The sequence below is a fragment of the Callithrix jacchus genome, chromosome 12, assembly GCF_049354715.1.
Source record: "Callithrix jacchus isolate 240 chromosome 12, calJac240_pri, whole genome shotgun sequence".
Lineage (NCBI taxonomy): Eukaryota > Metazoa > Chordata > Mammalia > Primates > Cebidae > Callithrix > Callithrix jacchus.
Genome location: NC_133513.1, coordinates 2,358,788 through 2,380,972, shown reverse-complemented (window position 1 = coordinate 2,380,972; position 22,185 = coordinate 2,358,788). Strand labels below are relative to the sequence as shown.

Here is a 22,185-nt window from a genome sequence, read left to right as displayed (position 1 = left end):
TGGAGTTTTTGGCATCTGAGTCACACCTGGGTTCAGGGCTTGCTTTGTGAGCCATGGGACTGACTCCTTCCTCTGTCTCAGGGAGGGAAGGCGAGTCTGTAAGGGAAAGGACTGGGGTGCTTCTGGTCCTGGAGGCCGAGACACCAGAGCTAGGGTGTTGGCAGGGCAGGAGCAGGTAAAGTCATAGGGGTCTCACAATGGGGCATGAACAAGCATATGGGAACTGAGGGCAGGAAGCTTGGACACAGGGCTCTCCCATGTGCAGAACAAAGACCTAACCTGGTAGCCTTACCCACCTTATGTGCACCTGTTGACCTGTGCACTCTGTGCAAGATGCTACTTCCTTGCTGCTACATGCTTATGGGCCTGTCCTTGCAGAGGGCTGCCCTTTCTGAATAGGTGGAGGGCCCCTCAGCCTCGTCTGTGGATCTGGTTGGAGTGTGGGTGGAGTATGGGAGGAAAAGCACCGGGAAGGCTGGGCATGGTGGCTCATGCCCATCATCCTGGCATTTAAGGAGGCCAAGGCAGGCAGAGTGCTTGAGTCCAGGAGTTTGAGACCAGCCTGGGCAACATGACAAAACCTCATCTCTAGAAAAAATACAAAAATATTAGCTGGGCATGGGGGTGTGTGCTTGAAGTCCCAGCCACTTTGAAGTATGAGGTGGGAGGGTCACTTGAGCCTGGGAGGCAGAGGTTGCAGTAAGCTAAGATCATGCCACTGCACTCCAGGCTGGGCGACTCCTTTTGCAAAGAAAAAGGGAAAAAAAGCACAGGGAGAAATGAGAAACAGAGGCTGCTGATGGGTGGCCAACAGGCCATGGGGTCAGCGTGTCTGCTAGCCATGTGGGAGTGGCCCAGGGCCACTGGACCATTGAAATATTGCTTGAGGGTGGGAGCAGGCGGTGCCTGTGGGTGGCGCCCTCATCTGGTGGTGGTGTGCACAGCATGGTCACCAGGGGGCAGCAGAGGCCTGGCACAGGAAACCCCAGGCGGGCTGCTGAGGAACACAGGCGTGAGGCATGTTCTTTTGGCCTGTGAAGCAGGTCTTTGCTTCTCAGCACGTTACGGGAACTTGTCCAACAAGGCCTCTCAGGCCACGTTTCCCCGAAAGCAGCCTTTTTAGATTCTGTCTTTGAGAGGGAGAGGCTCTCCCTCCTGTGAATCCCAGGACCCTTTATCCATCCTCTGTGAAAGTACTTACCACATTGTGCCTTTGTATTTCCTTTTTCTTTTCTGAAACAGGGCCTTGCTCTGTCTTCCAGGCTGGCATTCAGTGGTGCCATCATAGTTCACCCAGGCTCAAGCATTGTCCCAAGTAGCTGGGACTACAGTATGTGCCTAGCTATTTTTTTTTTTTCTTTCTGTAGAGACGGGGTCTCTGTATGTTGCCCTGGCTGGCGTCAAACTCCTGGGCTCAAGCGATCATCATCATCACATCTCAGTCTCCTTAGGTGCTGGGATTACAGGCGTAAACTGTAATCCCAGCTGTGCCTTTGGATTTCATGGGCTGGACAGGACCCGGTAAAGACTATGTCCTGCCTACCTTCATAATATCCAGGAGACACAGAATTTTTTTTTTTGTTTTTTTGAGACAGAGTTTTGCTCTTGTTGCCCAGGCTGGAGTGCAATGGTGCAATCTTGGCTCACTGTAACCTCTGCCTCCCAGGTTTAAGTGATTCTCCTACCTCAGCCTCCCAAGTAGCTGGGATTACAGGCATGTGCCACCACACCTGGATAATTTTTTATATTTTTGGTAGAGATAGAGTTTCTCCATGTTGGTTAGGCTGGTCTCAAACTCCTGACCTCAGGTGATCCGCCCACCTTGGCCTCCCAAAGTGCTGGGATTACAGGTGTGAACCATTGCACCTGACCAAGACACAGAATTTTAAATGAACTCACCGCTCCATACACCCCTGTAGAGTGAGGGAGTCAGTGACCCTCCATGTCCTGATGAGCACTGGCCACATGGTAAATGCCTGTGGCTGTTCACAGGTCCTGTGTTGAGCTTTTAAAAGGAGCTGTGCCTGGTCTCTCCTGAGGCTGTCTGGCAGGAGTTTGTGCTGGATACTGTGCGTCTCACCCTTGCTGTCGGAGTCTCCTTGGACGAAGCTTTGATGTTCCTTTGATGTCCCCTCCACTTCCCTGCCTTGGCCTTGACTGGGGAAGGCCGTTTGTTATTGTTTCCTTCTGTCTGTACCCCTTCCCTGCTATCCCTGTTGCAGGTTGGCAGGGCTTGTGGCTGGTGTGGTGGTGCGGAAGCCCCTGGGGCCCAGCCCTGGTGGGTCACTGGGTTTCCTGGAGATGGCCCCCTGGGGAGCATCTGCCTCAGGTGTGAATGTCACCAGAAGGTTTAAAGTCCCTCCTGTGGCTGGGTGCAGTGACACATGCCTATAATCCCAGCACTTTGGGAGGTTGAGGTAGGAGGATTGCCGAAGCCCAGGAGGTTACAACCAGCCTGGACAACGTAGGAAGATCCTATCACTACAATAAATTCCATAATTAGCCTGGCATGGTGACATGTGCCCGTGGTCCCAGCTACTTAGGAGGCTGAGGTGGGAGGAGCACTTGAGTCCCCTGGTATTTGAGGCTGCAGTGAGTTATGATTGCACACACTCCAGCCTGGGTAACAGAGCAAGACCCAGTCTCATAAAATAAAAATCTTCATGTTTATATCAATCCAGAGAGAATCTATAAGTAAATGTTGGGTTTGTCATGATAAAATTCATGTTTAAAAACTTCAAATACTACACAAATCATAGACACAAAAAGTTCCCACAATCCCATATCGCACAGGTAACTTAGATCCCTCCAGGTTTTTTTTTTTTCTATCTATCTGTCTGTTTTTTTCCATCTATCTATCTATCTGTCTATCTATCTATCCATCCATCCATCCATCCTGTCCGTCCATCCAAAATTTTATTTTGTAGTACGAAAATTAGGATCATGCTTCACATTAGTTGTGGGCAGCTGAATAATGGCTCCACAGACATATAATACATCCTAATCCTCAAAACTCATGAATGTGAACTCCTGAGACTTTGGAGATGTTGCTGAGTTTAAGATCTTGAGATAGGAAGATTATCCTGTTGAGCCCTAAGTGTAATCCCTAAGGCCCTTTTAAGAAGGAGGCAGAGGATCTGAGGAAGCAGCGGCAGCAATGTGACCGCAGAGGCAGGGTGGAGTGATGTGGCCCCAAGCCAAGAGGTATTGGCAGTTTGAAGAGGCAGGATGAATCTCTTTGAGAGCTTCCAGAGGGAGCATGGTCCTGCTGGTAGCTTGATTCCAGCCCTGAGGTATTGATTTTGGACTTTGGATCCCAGAATCGACAGCATCTTGGAGAGGCAGAAGGTGACCGCTATGCTGGGCAGAGCTGGGGGAAAGCGGGTGTGTCTTTGTGAGAGAACATAGGCCAGTGGCACGTGGGATGAAGGAATAGGGCAGTGATGGAACTGAAACCTGCCACGTCGGGGTTGGCAGTGCCATTGGAGGCACCACTCGTACAATCTTGGCTCACCGCAACCTCCACCTTCCAGGTTCAAGCAATCCTCCTGTCTCAGCCTCCAAGTAGCTGGGGCTACAGGCACGTGCTGCAACGCCTGGCGAATTAAAAAAAAATTGGGGGCCAGGTGCAGTGGCTCACGCTTGTAATCCCAGCACTTTGGGAAGCTGAGGTGGGTGGATCACCTGAGGTCAGGAGTTCAACACCATCTCTACTAAAAATACAAAAAAATAGCTGAGCGTGGCAGCAGACTCCTGTAATCCCAATTACTTAGGAGGCTGAGGCAGGAGAATCACTTGAACCCTGGAGGTGGAGGTTGCAGTGAGCTGAGATCATGCCACTGCATTCCAGCCTGGGCAACAAGGCAAGACTCCATTTCAAAAAAACAAAAGACAATTTTGGTAGAGATGAGGGTCTGACTATATTGCCCAGGCTGGTCTCGAACTGCTAGGTTCAAGCAGTTGTCCTCCCTTAGCCTCCCAAAGTGCTGGATTACAGGCACGAGACACTGTACTCAGTCTGGAGGCCCTGTTTTCTGAGTTGAGGTATATGTGTCCTCAGCAGCATGGCAGCACTGTGTCCAGGCAGGGGTGACTCGCCCCCACGGAGGGCTACCTGCCAAGAGGGGGGAGTGGTATCCTGAGGTGATGCAGAGGCAGAAGTGTGGGTGCTCAGGATTTCACATACTGTTTCATGATGGGCTGTGGTGCTGTGCTCTCAGACCTCAGGCCTGAGGTTTCCTCTGGAAGGGGTTTTGGGTGTGTTTGTCTGTGTCTCCTGGTGTTCAAGCTTCCATAAGAGCAAAGCTGGGAGGTGGGGCACATGGGGGCAGGCCTGGGGCCTTTGGGTATGCAGGGGTAGCATGCTGAGTGACTCCATGGGCCAAGGCCATACTGGGGTTTTAGGGTGTGTTGGGAGGGCTATGCGTCTGCCAGGACATCCCGCTAAGCCCCCCTGCCCAGCTGGGCTAATCCTGTGTTCCCAGCACCCCATACATTCCCATGCTTGTGGCTTGAGACCACCATTCTTCAGTGGGAGTCAAGACAGCACAGGATGGGGAAACGGTGGCACCAAACAGCACAGGGAGCAGTGATAAAAAGGTCATTGCAGGCCAGGCACGGGGCTCACGTTTGCAATCCCAGTGCTTTGGGAGGCCGAGGCAGGCAGATCACAAGGTCAAGAGATCAGGACCATCCTGGCCAACATAGTGAAACCCTGTCTCTACTAAAATAGAAAAATTAGTTGGGCATGTGGTACGCGCCTGTAGTCCCAGCTACTTGTGAGGCTGAGGCAGGAGAATCACTTGAAGCCGAGAGGCGGAGGTTACAGGGAGCTGAGATTGCACCACTGCACTCTAGCCTGCTGCCTGGTGAAAGAGCAAGAATGTCTCAAAAAAAAAAAAAAAAAAGGCCAGGCATAGTGGTTCACGCCTGTAATCCAAACACTTTGGAGGCCAAGGTGAGCAGATCACCTGAGGTCAGGAGTTCAAGACCAGCCTGACCAACATGGTGAAACCCGTCTTTAAAAAAAAAAAAAAAAAAAAAGCCATTGTGGCCAGGTGCGGTGGCTCTCGCCTGCAATCCCAGCACTTTGGGAGGCTGAGGCAGGTGAATCACTTGAGGTCAGGAGTTCAAGACCAGCCTGGCCAATATGGTGAAACCTTGTCTCTACTAAAACAAAAATTAGCTGGGCACGGTGGTGTGAGCCTGTAATCCTGGCTACTCAGGAGGCTGAGGCAGGAGAATTGCTTGAATCTGGGAGGCAGAGGCTGCAGTGAGCTGAGATTGCACCACTACACTCCAGCCTGGGCGACAGAGTAAGACTCAGTCTCAAAGAAAAAGAAAAAGGCCATTGCTCACAGAAAGTGCCATGTGCTGACTGTGCTCCACATCCTGGTGAGAGGTAGGGAAGGTGCTGTTCCACGTTAGTGAGGAAGATTCGGGCCATAGCCATCTGAGTGTGCTGCCGGAGCCTGGGGCCAGCTTCTCCAGGCCATGGCCACCCAGGCTGAGAGCTGCTGACAGCTCCCAGTAGGCCAGCCTCAGGCATGGTCCTTGCAGCTTCCCTTCTGCCTGCAGGTTTTCCAGCTTGCAGCTCATCTGGTGTACTGGGGCAAGGCCATCATCATCTACCCCCTGTGTGAAAACAATGTCTACATGCTGTCTCCCAACGCCAGTGTGTGTCTGTGAGTACTGCCGGCTGCCAGAGCCTGGAGCCCTGGGTGGGAAGGGGTGAGGCCGGCAAGGCCTTCCACGTGGTGTTCTCTGCATTGGCCAAGCACCAAAGGCTGTGGAAGCCCCAAGGCCAGGCTCCAGCTTCAGCCTGACTCCAGCCTCCAGTGTGCCCAGGTCCCAGTTCTAGCCCGGCTCTGTGCTGCATGGCTCTCCTTTGTCCCCCTGTGCTGGGCCACCTCCAGGCTGGCTCTCCTAATCCACCCTGAGGGATCAGAGGTGAGATGCAGGGTGAACTGTGCCCTTGGCTCCTGCTGCTGCTCAAGGGGAAGTGCCCAGGCTCTGTCCATCTGGAGGCCTGCCTGGCTCTGCTGTGTCAGTCACACCATTCTTCCCTCATTGCACTGTCCTGGCCCACCTGCCATGCTGTGCTTGCCTGCTGCCCACAGAGGCCAGTGTTGAGAACACAGCGGGGTGGGGGGAGGTGTCTGCTGCACTCACTGGCATGCTGTCTTGCCTCCAGGTACTCCCCGCTGGCTGAGCAGTTCTCCCACCAGTTCCCATCTCATGACCTGCCGTCTGTCCTTGCCAAGTTCTCCTTGCCAGTCTCCTTGTCAGAATTTAGGAATCCCCTGGCCCCCGCTGTGCAGGAGGTGAGTCACAGAAGCTCAGTGAGTCCAGAGTGGTAGATGCGTAGTGGATCGGGCACTACCTGCCTGGCTGTTGGTTCTGATCTGAGAGCTCTCAGCACTGGCACTAAGTGCTATGTGCCCAGCATGGCCCAAAAGGCAGCTGCCGGGCCGTCTGCAGACACTTGGCCAGTGACCCAACACGTGGGCGGTCATCCCCTCCCCATAGAGCCCACCCTTGCTGTGGCAGGCAGTTTTTAGGGTTAGAACTGAGTTAAGCTTGGCAGGAGAGTGCTTACCTCTTTGGGCCTACAGACCTGCGTTGTACCCCTTTGGGTCTGGGACTTCCTACAGACAAGGGTGCAAAGGTAGCTGTGTTTTCACTGGGCCAGGGCCTGACCCTCTGAGAGAGTTTAGCTTCTTCCTTCACTTTCGGCCATGGTTCAGGTGGCCACAGGTTCTGTGGGTATGAGTTCTGGGGCCACTAGTCCCCAGAATCTCCTCATCCAAGAGAGCCTAGAGAGGACCCTTGTGGGTCTGGGTCCGGGCAACAGGCAGGCAGGTTGGAAGCTAGGAGTGCAGGGGATAGGAAGCCTCGTGCAGGTCTGTGGGATGAACTGGTGCATCTGCATCTGCATCTGTAGCAGAGTCAGTGGCTTCCCATGTGGGCTGCAGGTGTCACAGCTGAGGTGGCTTTGACAGGAGCCAACGAGGCTCTGCCACCCTTCCCTCCACTGAGTTCTGGGCAGAGACCCAAGGCAGGGCCAGATAGGACAGGTGTCAGAGACAGACGAGCTGGGTGTTCTCAAGTCTTTGTTTTCAACAGCATTCGACTGAATAAGTGCCACATTTATTAGGTGAAACCAGTCTGTAAAGCCAAACCCTTTCTGTTCTCAACCTGTGAATAAGATTCTGGTTTTCCAGCTGCTTTAGACACCAGCCCTAAGAGAGTTCTTGGTGCGGTTTTCGTGGGGCCCTTGGTTTCTGGGAGCTGAGCTAGGTTGTACCTGCTGAATAAAAAGCACTCCCTGCACCCCTCCTCCTGGGGCAGAGCTGAGGGAGGACCTGCTGGTGCACCCATCCCAGAAGCCTCCCTTAGGGTGGCTTTTCCAGGCCATGACTGAGTGGTTGCTCCAGGCCTTGTCAAGGGGCCCAGGTTCTGCCTGGGCTCCAGTGCTGGGAAGCCCCTCTGTTTCATTTTTTAATTTTTATTTATTTATTTAATTTTTTTTTTTTTTGAGATGGAGTTTCATTCATTACCCAGGCTGGAGTGCAATGGCGCAATCTCGGCTCACCACAACCTCCGCCTCCTGGGTTCAAGCAATTCTCCTGCCTCAGCCTCCCGAGTAGCTGGGACTACAGGCGCGCACCACCATGCCCAGCTAATTTTTGTATTTTTAGTAGAGACTAAAAATACACCTTGTTGACCAGGATGGTCTTGATCTCTTGACCTCGTGATCCACCCACCTCGGCCTCCCAAAGTGCTGGGATTATAGGCGTGAGCCACTGTGCCTGGCCCTTCATTTTTAAAAAATGTATTTATTTTTTATTTCATTTTTGATTGCACTCCAGGGTAGAGTGCAATGGCACAATATTTGCTCACTGCAACCTCTGCCTCCCCAGTTCAAGTGATCTCTTGTCTCAGCCTCCCAAGTAGCTGGGATTACAGGTGTCCACCACCACGCCTGGCTAATTTTTTATATAAACGGCGTTTCACTGTGTTGCTGGTCTTGAACTCCTGACCTCAGGTGATCCACCTGCCTCATCCTCTCAAAGTGCTGGGATTACAGGCATGAGCTACTGTGCTCAGCTTTATTATTATTTTGATATAGAAACTTGCTCTCTTCTCTAGGCTGAATTGCAGTGGCATGATCTTGGCTTACTGCAACCTCTGCCTCCCGGGTTCAAATGATTCTCCTGCCTCAGCCTCCTGAGTAGTTGAGATTACAGGCGCCTGCCACCATGCATGGTTAATTTTTGTATTTTTAGTAGAGATGGGACTTCACCATGTTGGCAGGCCTGGTCTCGAACTCCTGACCTTAGATAATCTACCTGCCTCAGCCTCCCAAAGTGCTGGGATTATAGGCATGAGCTGCCGTGCCGGCCCCCTCTTTTATTTATTAAATTCATGTAAAATCTGGGTATCTTGCAGTCCTTTTGACCAGGTCTTCCTAGTTGCCTGGGGTACATCCCCCATTCCCATCCCCAGTTCCCCAGCCCACTCCCAGGAGGTGACTCTGGCCAGCAGCTCCTTGTGGACCCTCCCGGAGATTGGTAGACAGATGTGTATCTGATGACACTGATGCTGTCTCACACTGCTCGCTGCTCAGCATTTGTGTCTGGGCAGTACCCTCTCAAGGGGACTGGACTCGACCCCACACAAGGCTCCTCACTGTCAGCCCTACCTGCTAACGCAGAGACACTGGAGGGCCTGGCCGGGACATGCCTTCTCACGGTGGGGGCAGGGGGGCGGGGGGACTCCACCCCCAAGCACAGAGTCACTGGCCTCAGCTTCTTGTGGCTCCACTTGTGCTCAGGGTGGTCCTATCCAAGGAGAGGACTTTTTGCTCTTAGGCCACCTGCTCACTGCCTCTTTCTAAACAGTGTCTGGGGTTGTCTGGAGGTAGACTGGTTGGCTGGGTCCAACTGCAGGGCCAGTGGGCTGAAGGAGAGAGAAGAAGGCAGAAGGGCAGCTGCAGCAGCAGTGTGGGGGGTTTGCTCAGAGAAGGGGTCACAGGGACCTCCATATCTCAGGTCCCATATCTCGGCCAGACACTGGGCAGCCCAGGTGTGATCCAGATGTTCCCCCAGACCCTCTCCCTTCCTGGGAGGGTGAGCTGGCCTTGCAGAGCTGGCTGGCAGCTGGGGGCTCCCTTTCTGACGAGAGGGCCTTTCTGCCTGGGAGTCAGCACAGGGAGTATGCTGTGGCCATGTCTAGGGCTGTGGCTCTCTGATCCCCCAGGAAGGGGTTGGATTGGGGATGGGGACCAGCCTCACCTGCTGCCACCCACAGACCCAGCTCATACAGATGGTGGTGTGGATGCTGCAGCGCCGGCTCCTCATCCAGCTGCACACCTATGTCTGCTTGATGGCTTCACCCAGCGAGGAGGAGCCCCGCCTGCGAGAAGACGATGTCCCCTTCACTGCCCGGGTTGGCGGTCGAAGCCTCAGCACGCCCAACGCCCTCAGCTTTGGCTCCCCAAGTAAGGGTCCCCAGAGCATCAATCTGGAAGTCAGGGGAGACGCTTGGGAGGGGTGCCCAGGAGGCTCCACATGGGCACTGCTATGGGTGATGAAGGGCCTCCACACGGCAGCACACGCACATGCATGCCCCTCGTGTCCTCTGGGAGACGCCTCTCCTGTCTCCTAGCATCACCATGACTCTGAGGTGGCAGCTCTGCCTCTGGGCTCTTCAGCAGTTTTGCTAGAGTCAGGAGCAGCTCCCAGCCCACCAAATCAATGCTGGAATCTGTGCCCCAGCCAGGGATCCATGCGGGATCCACACCACGACTGGGACAGCTGACACCTTTGGGCCACCAGAAGAGCAGTCATGGCCAGTGTGGCTTGAGAGCAGCAGCCTGTTCGTAGGTCCCAGGTCCTCAGGCTTGGGGAAGGAAGTGGGTGGAAGACTCTGAAAGTCCTCCCCTGGCTGAGGTCTGGCTGTAGGTTTCATGCTTCATGTGAGGACACTGCCTGCCTGGTGTGCTTTGTCCTCCATCCTCGATGAGGGACAAATGGCCAGGCCCACCTCGGGGTATGTGTGAGGTATACATTACACCTCTGTTTTGTTTGCTTGAAGTTGCCCCCAGAGGGGAGACTGCCCATTTCCCAGGTCAGCCATGAGGGGCATGTGTCACACCCAGGAGGTGGGGCAGCAGCATGTGCTTACAGGCAGATGTTGCAGCTGGGGCACCAGGCAGGGGCCTTGTGGGAGTCACGGGTGTCACTGGAGGCTGGCTGCTGGGTCTGCCCTTGCTGTTCCCCTGGTGTCCTGGAATTCCACTTGGTGCTGCTGTCACCTGACCCCTGCCCCCCACAGCCAGCAGCGATGACATGACCCTCACCAGCCCCAGCATGGACAACTCCAGCGCAGAGCTGCTTCCCAGTGGGGACTCGCCACTGAACCAGAGGATGACAGAGAACCTGCTGGCCAGCCTGTCGGAGCATGAGCGTGCAGCCATCCTCAGTGTACCTGCAGCCCAGAACCCTGAGGACCTGCGCATGTTTGCCAGGTAGGTGCAGGTTGACCCGTTGGGACTGGGGCCACTTGGAGGGTCGGGGCAGGAAGTGGATAGGGATGTACCCAACAGGACCACCAAATCCACTGACAACACATGGGGCCCTGTTTCAGGTGGAGTCTACACTCAGGTGTGTAGGGGTAGGTGCCCCTGCCCAGGCATGGGGATGCAGCTTGTCACAAAGACCCCAGGCCGTGGGCCTGTTGTGCCTGTTTTTGGGAGTCTTATCTCCCCAGTACTTCTTAGATGTTTCTTGTCGCTTAAGAAGCAGCACCAAGTTCTCATTCTCATGGGACTTGGCAGGGGTTTGCCCAGGACTGCAAGCCCTGTGGGCATCCAGGATCCCCCACGTTATAGGTGATACTGCTCAGTGGTCTTTTGTCAGCCCTATCCTGACTTGGGGGGGCAGTCTAGGGGCATGGTTTTCTGGGAGTGGTCAGGTTGTCAGGGACTAAGCTCCCTGTTAAAAACCACATTCCAGCCCCTAGAGAAGAAACACTTGCGTTCCAGCCTGGGTGACAGAGCAAGACTCAAAAAAAAAAAAAAAAAAAAAAAAAGAAAGAAAAGGGGCAGTGACCTTTTGGCTCCAGAGTTACATGGGACTCATTGTAGTATGAAAAAGCCACCAGCAGATACCCAGTCCCAACATCAGGATGCAGGCTGGGGCAGCTCCGGGTTTGAACAGCTGTCTACCCTCCCAACTTTGCCCATCTGGTCAGCGGGACCATGGTGGGCATGGGTCCAAGGAGGCTTGCCTACCCTTGGGGGGTTATGGTGGCTGCCACCCTGGCCTTCACTGCCAGCTCTGCTCAGGCCTGTGAGAAACTCAGAGTTGATCCCCAGCAGTAGCTATTCGGCAGAGGCCTTTGGGGACTGGCGTCAGGTTGGCCTCCTATCCTTTCCAGGCTCCTTCACTACTTCCGAGGCCGTCACCACCTGGAGGAGATTATGTACAACGAGAACACGCGGCGTTCCCAGCTGCTTATGCTCTTTGACAAGTTCCGCAGCGTGCTGGTGGTGACCACCCACGAGGACCCCGTCATTGCTGTCTTCCAGGCTCTGCTTCCCTGAGCTGCTGGGATGTGCAGGTGGGCTCCCTCCCTGCTGAGGCTGAGCCCTCTTAGCCCTGAGGCCAAGCACTGGGTGGATGCCAGCCCTGGCCTGACCGAGGGCCTACAGAGCCCCACTGTCTTGGCCATGGGTGGTTCAGCTGTGGGGATGCTGCCGTATGTGCTCCTATGCTTCCCTCCAGTCCTCGCTGCATGCATAGACATCTCCACGCTGGAGAGAGCCTGCCAGGACTCCTGTCCATGGGTGAGGGCTACATCCTTTTAGGTCCATGCGGGCTGTTGATTTCTCAGACCCTCCTTCTGTCCCCATACCTGCTCCCTGGAACCCCCTCTGTGGCCGCCCTGAAGAATGTGCAGAAACACTTGTGTGGCCTATTCCTATCTGACAGCCTTCCATTTGTGAGGTGCCCTATGGCCCCTTCCCCAGCATCACCTCTCTCTGCCATGTGCTTCTTCCCAGGTTGCCATGAGCCTTTCCAGGCCCCGCCCTCATCACAGTCCACATAAGTCACACACGGGCTCATAGCCAAGCTGTGACCTGGTCCTGACCATCTGGGGCATGAGGGCCTGGGCTGGCCCGCTAGGCTGGAGCAGCCCTGTCACCTGTGCACATCTTGCTGCTGTAGGCATGGCCCACTGTGCAGGACCCCACACTGACAATTCTCCCCAGGGTCCACACTGGGCCTGGTGCTATATACTCGGGGCCCCAAGCCCTTGTGTCATGGAGAAAGAGCTGGCTCCAGACACGTGCTGATCACCTAGGGGGACTCTGGCTAACTTACAGTTTTCTAGAAATAAAACATTTATTTGTTTTTTAACAATTAAAATGTTGTCCCGGCAGGCCCTTTACTCAGGCCTGTGCATCCTGCTCAGCCACTCTGTCGACCACACTGACCCAGGGGCTGCCCCGGACATAGAAGCGCAGGGGTTTTCGGGACCACTCCCCTGCATAGCCAATGCCCACCCGGGCTGCTGCTACTACAGTTGGTCCACTGGGCTCCAGGGGGCCATGCTCCAACCATATAGCTTCATCCTGAGCCAGGTCCCTCTGGTCAAAGCTCTTGTCAATGGCCAGGGCCTGGCACAGCTTGGAGGGGCCACTGCAGAGCTCACGGTCCTTGAGGACACGGCTGGCGGTGCCTTTCCGGAGGGTGCTGCGAAGCTGACGCATGGTCTCCAGACCTTCTAGGGGCTCCAGTGCTCGCAGCAAGACACAAGCTCCGTCCCCTGTGGGATGGATGGACAGCTTGGAAGTGGAGCCTCCTTGGGCTCCTGTTCCCTTGTGCACATCCAGACATGCTGTGCTGCGGGGAGGGTGCAGCTGCCTTCTGCCCGGGCCAGCGACCTGCTCTGTGCACCTGCACTGTCTACTGGGTCTAACCTGGTGGGAGGGGGCTGCACATCAATTTGTACAGACCCCTCTGCCTACCTTACCATCCTCCATGCCTGCGCCATGAGGTGTGTCTCCCATGGGGCCCTCTGGCTCCCACCACTGTGGATGCCCCTATGAAGCCAAACTGTAAAAACATGACGAATGCTGGGTATCAGCTCCTTTCTCCCTGGCTTCCCCTGGTCTTGTGATTGGCAGCAGCTGTGAGACCAGCAAAGGAAACTCCAGAGAGCCAGTCCTTGGGTGGGGTCATTCTGCCAGGAAGCAGCAAGCCTTGGGCCTAGCCAGGCCCCAGGGCTCCCCTTCTGCCTCACCCACTCGACATTTGTGTTGGGCAAGTGGTGGGGTTAGGGTCTGGCTTAGAGCAGCTGCCAGTGTATGCAGGATGTTGGGAGAGCCCAGGCAATGACTCAGTGGAAAGACTGACTGCAACCTGCACAGGCAGAGCAGGAGGAGGCCGACAAAGCCCCTCATTTCCCTTGGGATCCTTCCTCCAGCCCAGTCCCCTCCCTCACTAGGCCAGTCCACTTGAGAAGCTGGAGAGCACAAACAGATGCTCCTGGGCCCAGGGGCTCACTCAGGCCCACAGATACCCAAATTCCCTCTGTCCTGCAAGTTTGGAAAGGCCCCTCAGCTTCCTGGCTGGGAACAACGATAACCTGGACCCTGGCCAGAGGAGCCCTGGCCCTCCAGCAAGGCAGCTCCCTGGAGACACCTGCTCTGACTCACCTGTGCATCCCTGGCCCTCCAGCCACCTGGAGTCAAAGGCTTAGCCCGAGGGTGGCCAAGCCAGTCCCCATTCTGGGGCGGTGGCCATATAAGCCTCTGCATCGGCAGCCAGAGGCCAGCACTACTGGACAAAGCCATGCTCTCTGGCAGAGCCAGCAAGTGTGACGTTCCTGTGAGCAGATACCCTTAACCAGAGAGTTATCAAAGCATTTCAAGATGAAATCGAGGCCGGGCAAAGCCTTTAAGTTCCCATCAGTTCTGTGATTCCCACAGTGCTTCCAGCTCACCAGGTGGGGCGCCTGGTGCCCGCACCTCAACTCACCTCAGTAGGAAGGAGCAGGACCCTCTACATCCCTGTGGGTGCAGGACACATGCCCCTCATTGTCTCACTGAGCCCCCACAGAGCCACCTGCAAGAGTGACAGCCTGGCCACCCTCACCACCACACCCTCCTGTCCTGGCTCCTTCACACAGAACACATCCAAGTCCCACATCCTGATAAAAACATGACCCCTTTGATCTTTTCTTGCCAAACCTCCCCGTTCTCACTTACTCCTCTGCCCACCCTAAACCCCCCCCCCACCTGCTGTGTGAACTATTCCGTCCTTGGTAGCCTGACCACTCTGTTCTTCTTGGCACTGCAATCACCCTCTTTTTTTTTTTAAATACGGGGTTTCACCATGTTGGTCAGGCTGGTCTTGAACTCCTGACCTCAGGTGACCTACCTACCTTGGCCTCCAAAGTGCTTGGATTACAGGTGTGAGCCACCACGCCCAGCCAGTCATCCTCTTCTCAAACCAGCTCCTCATCCTCAAGTGCTGCCTCCATCAAGGGCAGCTGACAACTGTGTCCTCAGCCTCCTTTCTGCCTCCACTCCAACCAACCCTTTCTGACCCTCTAACCAATCTTGCCCCGTCAATGCAGCCAGAGCTCCTGAAACCCTGATCTGGCCCTGGAAATGGCACTTCTTTGGTCAAATGCCTGCCCCTCCTCAGTCCTCCTGGGGTCCCCTGGCTGCTAGCTGATGGGGCTCTGCCAGCTCTCCAGCCCCCTCAACCACCGACGCCCCCTGCCCCAGCACTGCTCACCCTGGCTGGAGATGTTCATGCAGAAGTACATGCCGTAAATGATGTACACATACAGGGTCCCTGGCTTCATGAACATGCCTCGGTTGCGGGGGGTCTGCCGGCCACCCCTTGAGTGGGCAGCTTCATCCTCTGGCCCCAGGTATGCCTCAGTCTCCACGATGCGGCCTCGGAGCTCTGTGCCATTAGGAAGTCGCCGGACTAAGACCTGTGGGTAGTTGGTTTCTGCTCAGGGCAGGAAGGGATGGGGGTCTACTCACCCTAAGTTTCTAGTCTGGACCTCATATTCCCAGCTCAGGGTATATCAGCCACCCAGGTGTAGCCAGGGACCTTGCCCCATCTCCATCTGGCCTCTTCTCTTGCTCCTGCTCAGAGCCTGATTGTGGCTGTTGAGGCCACCAGCTGTCTCCTCCAGGGACCACCAGACTGTAGGCTGAAGACACCTCAGGCCACAGCCAGGGCTGGGCTGGCAACCCATCATCATGTCCACCAGTGGGCTCAAGTGGGCATGACTGTGGCCTGCCAAGGAGGCTGAGTATAGACAAATGTATTGTGGCCCCTGATACCACCCTGGGCCCTCACCCTGATCCTGGGATGTACCTGCCACATGTGACGTTTTGTTGTATCACAAATGCCCATTACTTAAGGTGCTTTTAGAAGGATCCTCATGGGGACAGAATGTTGTCTGTTCTCCACAAGGTCTAGGGTCTGCTGCTTTAACACCCGATTCCTGGCACTGGTATTTCTCTTGGTGATTTTAACCTAAAATTAGGCTGGCACTGCTATTTCTCTTCTTGGTGATTTTAACCTAAAAGCAGGTTGACTGAAGGACAAAGAGAAGGCCTTGGAGCCCCTGAAGAACCAGAAAGGCAGTCCTGGAGCTTGTGCATTCAGGAACAACACCCAGACGGTGCTCCCAATAGATCCAGTCAGGATGCCACAGCTGTGTGAGCACCAGCTTGTGGGGACAGGCTGCACCACAGGCCCCACCAGGATGGGCCCTGGGCAGTCCCTGGTTTTTACTCCAAGTCTGATTGGCAGATCCCAGACCCTGGACCTACACTGAGCTGCAGGGGCCCTGGGAAGCCACTGCAGTGGGAAGGGGCAGCCCAACACTGGCCATGGCCACAGCCACAGTTCCCACGTGTGGAAAGATTGTGAGGTGGATTCCCGGTGAGAAAAGCTAATGCTGCAAGCGCTCCTGCCCTAGATGCCTGGAGCCGGGGGGTAGACAGTGGCACCCTTGCTCCACCCTGGGCAGGTGGCACTGACAATCTCCACATTCTTCCCAGATGATCTCAGACAACTGAGATGAAGCTATCCAGGGACCAGTGTGAGCAAAGCAGCTAACTGCATGGACAAGGAGGACTAACCAGGGGCCAAGCCCAGGAGGCAGCAGTTCAGGGACAACTGCAGTGACAGGTACCTGAGGAGAGACTATGACATGTACATACCTGTCCCAGAAACGCCTGGGCCAAGGTGACTGCCGGCTGGTCGAAAAACTCCGACCCCAGTCGAGTAAGGTAGCCCTTTGGGCTTGAGAAATAGATGCTGCGGTGTGGGCCCAGAGTGGTGGGTGGTCCCAAGCAGGGCTCCTTGGGGCAGGGTGCCTGCACTGCATAGGATGGGCTCTGCGGCCGCTCCGCTTTGTCTAGTTGCTGCTTTTTTTGCCCCGTCCTTCGGGAAGACTGTAATGGGAAAAAAAAATGTAAGCATCGGAATAGGAGAGGACAGACAGCTGTGTGGTGAGGTCAGGCTGGGGAGCTCAAGGACTGGATTTGACCACCTGCCTCAGTTTCTTCATCTGCAAAGCGGTGGTGACTGCCCTGTGGGTTGTTAGACACAGTGGAGACCTCGGGAAGTGGTCACATCTGAGGATGGATGGCTGCTGCTGGTGGTAGGGTGGCTGCTCTGCCCCACATATGTGGGGGGTACACAGCGTGGGGGACCGGGACGGCACGCCCTGAGGAGCAGATGGGGGCCTGAGCCTGGGGCAGTGGGGCTGGTGCCCTCTGATTCCCACCCATCGTGCAGGCCCCAAGCAAACGTCTGAGCTGGTTTCTGGAACCCTGCCCTTTCATCCAACCCTGACCAGGAATTCAAAACACAGCCAGGACCTTGGCGGGGCCTTAGGGATCCCACTGCACCAGATTCCCGGGAATGGCCCCAAGGCCTGAAACACAGGGAGGGGTGAGAACTGTGGTGACCGCTGGCCTGGCCCCATCCCATGGGCTCAGGGTCCCTAACTGTCCTCTGCTTCATGGCCCAGGTTGGATAACGAGCAAGTGGGGCAAAGGTAAAGTCTCCTGAAGGACTAGGAGGGTCTGCTGACACCCAGCAGACCACCAACCTCCCACCTGCGGCCTCCCCATAGGCAAGGGAGCCTGACCACAAATCCTCAGCTGTTCGGGGGCCGGAAGGAGGAGGGAAGATGAAGGCGGAGGGTGAGCGCCGGCCTGGCAGCACCCAAGTCCTCCCGGCATGGGAGACGTGCATTATTTTTAACGGGAGTGCTGACGTTCATGTCGAATTGACGCTGCCAGTGGGCCTGGAACGGACGGTCACGTGACCGTCTCCTCAGTTCGACCCGCCCTTCCAGCGCGCTGCGGCCCCTGCTCTCGGTCCGATCTTGGCCCTCGGCCCGCCCCGGCACGCTCTGGCTCTGCCTTGAACCCCCGAGGCGGTGGGCGGTGCGCCCGTCCCAGGCTCTCCGGGTCCGGCGGCCCCGTTCACTGCTGCGCCTGGGGGTGGGCCGTCTGTTCCGCGGTGCGTCCGAGGAGCGCGCTCACCTGGGCCCCGCTGCGCGCGGGCATCCGGCGGCTTGGGCTGGGGCTTCGTGGGCCCCGGACGCCGGCGCGGAGCAGCCGCTGGGACCGGGATGGAGCGGGCGCCTGCGCGGAAGGGGACGGAAGCCGGGAAGGGAGGGGCAGTGAGCGCCGGAAACGGACTGCGCCCTCGGGGCGGGGCGGACCACACGGAGGCGGATCTTCTCAGAGCCGTCTGCCAGTTCTGGACCGGCGCCCGGGCCTGATGGGGTGCCTGCGGAGCGAAAGCGGGCAAGGGGCAGCTGGGGTCGGGGGAGCCTCCCCGCCACCGTGCCCCAGTGACCGGGTCTCCGCCCCCGCCTGCGCCCTGGTCCCCCTGCGGCCTCAGAGCCCACTCCGCCAGCCGGTGGTCACACCACGCAGAGAACGGGTCCATTGTGAACCTGCCTGGGTCCTCGGGGGGCCCGGGCGGAGTGGTCTTGCTTTGGGGGAGGGGCAGGCCGCAGACGTGTTTTCCGGTGGGATGTCTGCGGAGTGCGCGCTTGGGAGGCCGCGCTTGGGAGGCCGCCCCACGTGTGGTCGGAATGGGCCAAGGAGTCCCTGTCCAGGAAGTGGACGCCCTTGGGCCGGGGTCGTCACAGACTGGTGGGAGGAAGGAAGGAGGGAGCGGCGCGGGTTCTGTCTCTGCACTGGAGCCCCCATCCCTCTTTCCGCCCAAGGATGCTGAGGCGAGCTCGCCCACGTTCTGGGTTGTGCCTGCTGGAGCGCGGCCAGCCTCCTCTAGAGGCTGAGGCCAGACCAGGGCTGAACACGGCCTGGCAGTGCGCAGCCGCCCTTTGCTTCCGATGCCTCCCCACGGCCCAGCGCTTGCTGCGTCTGTAACCTCTCAAGTCAGATCCATGCCCTTAGGGAGGGGCAGGGACGGTGCTTCGTGCAGTGGAAGGAAGGGCCTAGGGGATGGGCCCCGAGGGGGCTGGGCACACTGCTGGCTCCCATGGCTCATGGCAGCCCCAGCACCCAGCACAGCCCTCCCCAACTTCTGGCTGCTTGAGGGTTTATCTGGATCTGCAGGGCCCCTCCCCTATAGCAGGCACCATCCCACCCCACAACCCACCTCTGCCGTGTAAAAACCCTTGAGGAGTTCTTCGTTTTTTTTGAGATGGAGTTTCACTCTTGTTACCCAGGCTGGAGTGCAATGGCACGATCTCGGCTCACAACCTCCGCTTTCTGGGTTCAGGTAATTCTCCCGCCTCAGCCTCCTGAGAGGCTGGGACTACGGGCATGCGCCACCATGCCCAGTTAATTTTTTTGTATTTTTAGTAGAGATGGGGTTTCACCATGTTGACCAGATGGTCTCAATCTCTTGACCTCGTGATCCACCCGCCTCGGCCTCCCAAAGTGCTGGGATTACAGGTGTGAGCCACTGCGCCCGGCCGAGGGGCTTTTCTTGAGCTGTCTTTGATATCTGTGACCCTGGTCCTGGAAAGGGGCATCTGAAAAGGCCCTGAAGAGCAGTTGGGCATCTGGCAGTGTCAGCTGGGAGACGCTGGGCTGGACAGACGCACTGCAGGGCAGATGCACAGGCCGTGTCTGGAGCCCTCAGATGAGTGTGACACCTGGTCCTACAGAAAAGCTAACAGGGCAGAACCCTGGTCTCCAACTGTATCTCCTCCTCTGAGCTGTCTCACCGCCATGGGCCTCAGCCAGGACTTCCTGGGGAGGGAGGGGCCATCAGCCGCCTGCTGGAAGCCACCAGCTGTTTAGCCCAGTGTACTGCTTCCGGAGGTGGTGGGGGGGGACAATGTGTCATAAATCCATGTTTATAAAGCAGGCCTGGATGTGATCCCACACCCTCCCTGCTTATCCCCTGCTATGCAACCCAAACAATGCCTCTCTCCTTCCTGTGGGAACAGCCCCCCATCCCCCCCAGTGCTTCCCCTAAATCTAGCAGGGAAACTGAGGCCCCAGTTGAGCCTATATCTTGATGGGCAGGGACAGGGTGGGTGTTGCTTTGTACTTACATTTATTCTGATTTTACAAGTGATACGTGATCCTTGTAGAAATCATGGGGAGTCCAGAGGCTCCCAGAGGCGTGTTTTTATCCCCCCATTTCTGATGAGGAAAGAGACTCAGAGGGCAGACTGGCCCCTGCCCCAGGAGGAGGAGGGGCGGCGCCAGGGCGCCAGCAACCAACCAACTTCTCCAGATGTTCTGGCCTGAGTGCTGGGGCTTGTGCAATCTCTGGGTACCCCCCCCACTTCCTGGTTTGTGGTCTAAAGCTCCCACCTCAGGCTGGAAGTGGGGGATGAGCGTTCCAACTGTGGCCTGCAGAGTGGGCTGGTGGGCTGGTCTGTGGCGAGAGGCCAGAGGAGGTGGTGCCAGGTGAGACAGGCCTCCTCTGCTCCCATTTTGCCCCAGTGCTGGGCTGGAATAGGCTTGTTGGAGGAGTCCAAGGGTATCAGTTGAAGATGGAGATGAGGACACCCTTAGGCTTTGAAAGGAGTCAAGGCAGGGCTGGGCACAGTGGCTCACGCCTATAATCCTGGCACTTTGGGAGGCTGAGGCAGGTGGATCATGAGGTCAAGAGTTTAAGACCAGCCTGGCCAACGTGGTGAATCTGTTTCTCTACTAAGAATACAAAAATCAGCTAGGTGTGGTGGCACGTGCCTGTAAATCCCAGCTACTTAGAAGGCTGAGGCAGGAGAATTGCTTGAACTCAGGATGTAGAGGTTGCAGTGAGCCAAGATTGCCACTGCACTTCAGCCCGGGTGACACAGTCAGACTCCTTGTGGGATGGAGAGGGGAGCAAAGGCTGGGCATGGTGGCTCACGCCTGTAATCCCAGCACTTTGGGAGGCCGAGGGCGGGGTGCGGATCACCTGAAGTCATGAGTTTGAGACCAGCCTGGCCAACATGGTGAACCTCCCATCTCCACTAAAAATACAAAAAACTAGCTGGGTGTGGTGGCACATGGCTGCAATCCCAGTTACTCGGGAGGCTGAGGCAGGAGAATCGCTTGAACCCAGGAGGTAGGGGTTGCAGTGAGCTGAGATCACGCCACTGCACTCTAGAATAGGTGACAGAGCGAGACTCCATCTCAAAAAAAAAAAAGGCGAGTCAAAAGGCTAGTATTGGTACTCCAGTGAGCAGCCCTGTCTCCCCACCTCCACAACAGGCCACAGGCTGTGGAGCGGCTGGAGCTGCCTCTGGCTGTAGGAGGTGGCTGTCAGTCAGTCACTGGGGCCTTTATAAGCAAGTCCTCGAGAGGTGTGGCTTTATCGGCTGCAGAAGCTTAGGATTCTGGTATCATCTTCACGGCCCTGGAGTGCCCAGCACACTAACTCCATCTCTTTCTGATGGAGGGGGGCTCTGACAGCTGTTGAAGCGGGTGTCAGGTCAGAGGCCTTGGGACCCTCTACACAGCCGTGAGCGGACTGCTTCCCAGTAGGATGGCTGCTGACCTCTTCACTGGTCTCTGGGGTCCTCTTTGTCCAGCAAGCCCTGAAGGGTCAAAGCTTCCTTGGGCAGAGAAGACAGCCACTGGGCAGACTGAAGTGGGGTGTGGGTGATCTGCATTCTCCCTGCATGGGTCTGTACTGCCAGTACTGCTGGGTCCTGGGCCCAGGTGCTTATGGGAACCCCTTGCTAAACCCTGGGATATGGGGAGGGGGCAGCTGCCTCAGAAATAGCCTGTGACTTCAGGCCACTGGCTGGCCTGGCCCACTTCTGCCTCTTCCCCAAATAGCCAGGAGCTGGTCATGGGCCCATCCCTGCAGCTCTGCTCCCCATGTAGGAGCAGTTTCTTATGATCCTTCCAGGGACTTTCCAAAGCCCAGGGTCTGACCCCTTGGGGTGGTTACCTGTGGCCTGGAAACTGAGCTGAGGATTTTGGAGTAGCTGTTGGGAACTCCTCTTACTGGTCAGGGCTCCTATTACCTCGTGTCCTGGTTTGAGGTCCACAAACTCGACCATGTCGACTGTGTGCTGTCAGTCCTGAGCACATGTATATTGACCCCCTCTGGTCATCCTTTTTGGAAATAGATGCTTGGTGCCACAAGGAAAAATTAGCACTGGGAAGAAGGATCTCTCAGCAACACAGTTTTTAACCTCCTGGACTGCAGGATGGGTACTTCTGGTAGCCATGGTGCCACTTCCTGCAGTCCAGGAAGTAAAAATTGCGTTGCTGAAAGATCCTTTGTCTCAGTGTTAATTTTTCTCACTCAGGAGGTCAGGGTGGGCTGAGAGCCTGGGGATTCCTGGACACAGGCTCTGAGGTGGGGATTTGCCTGTAGGGGCAGACCAGGGCATGCTTTCCACTGAAGGCAACTCCTCGGTGGGGGGTGTTTCAGCTCTGAGCCAGCTGAGGCTGGTGCTCCTGGCAGCTGGCAATGAGTGTCTGGGTCTTGGAGCGGGTCTGGGTGGAGCCTGACAGCGTCCACTGCAGAAGGAGACCTGCTGACACCAGATGCCCAGCTGTGGCATGCCTTGGAGGCAAGCCTAGGCCCCAGCTTTCCAGAGAGGACACGCTAGCTGGCCCTGCCAGCGTCGTCTGGGCATCCAGGCCCAGTAGGGCTTGATTATTCCTGGCAGGGGTCAAGAATGCTAGGCACG

General features: G+C 56.4%; 2 protein-coding genes across 22 annotated transcripts in view; one reads left to right on the top strand and one right to left on the bottom strand.

The window, feature by feature from the left end:
• NPRL3 (NPR3 like, GATOR1 complex subunit) overlaps positions 1 to 16,233 on the top strand; it is a 95,129-nt gene extending 78,896 nt beyond the window's left edge. For 14 of the 18 annotated variants that reach the window (XM_078344148.1, XM_078344146.1, XM_078344152.1 and 11 more), the window contains 5 exons: positions 5,578 to 5,684; positions 6,194 to 6,323; positions 9,313 to 9,502; positions 10,339 to 10,531; positions 11,443 to 12,434. In XM_078344148.1, the coding sequence (XP_078200274.1) occupies positions 5,578 to 5,684; positions 6,194 to 6,323; positions 9,313 to 9,502; positions 10,339 to 10,531; positions 11,443 to 11,608 (786 nt within the window). In that variant the 3' untranslated portion in view covers positions 11,609 to 12,434. Of the gene's footprint in view, positions 1 to 5,577; positions 5,685 to 6,193; positions 6,324 to 9,312; positions 9,503 to 10,338; positions 10,532 to 11,442; positions 12,435 to 16,102 lie in introns of those variants that run through there. The other 4 variants (XM_078344143.1, XM_035266294.3, XM_078344144.1 and 1 more) reach the window with 2 other exon arrangements.
• Positions 12,392 to 17,703, bottom strand: MPG (N-methylpurine DNA glycosylase). Of its 4 annotated transcripts, none has more exons than XM_035266300.3 (5): positions 17,168 to 17,703; positions 16,597 to 16,773; positions 16,265 to 16,498; positions 14,814 to 15,018; positions 12,392 to 12,834 (listed from the first exon to the last, which is right to left on the bottom strand). In XM_035266300.3, exons 1-5 carry the CDS (start codon positions 17,291 to 17,293, stop codon positions 12,458 to 12,460), a joined length of 1,119 nt encoding a protein of 372 aa, XP_035122191.2. In that variant the 5' UTR covers positions 17,294 to 17,703; the 3' UTR covers positions 12,392 to 12,457. The 4 variants fall into 4 exon arrangements, with proteins under 4 accessions (XP_035122191.2, XP_009007057.3, XP_002755764.1 ...); XM_009008809.6 differs by having other exon boundaries at positions 17,600 to 17,703; XM_002755718.5 differs by lacking the exon at positions 16,597 to 16,773 and having other exon boundaries at positions 17,600 to 17,703.
• Positions 17,704 to 22,185: the final 4,482 nt, after the last annotated feature.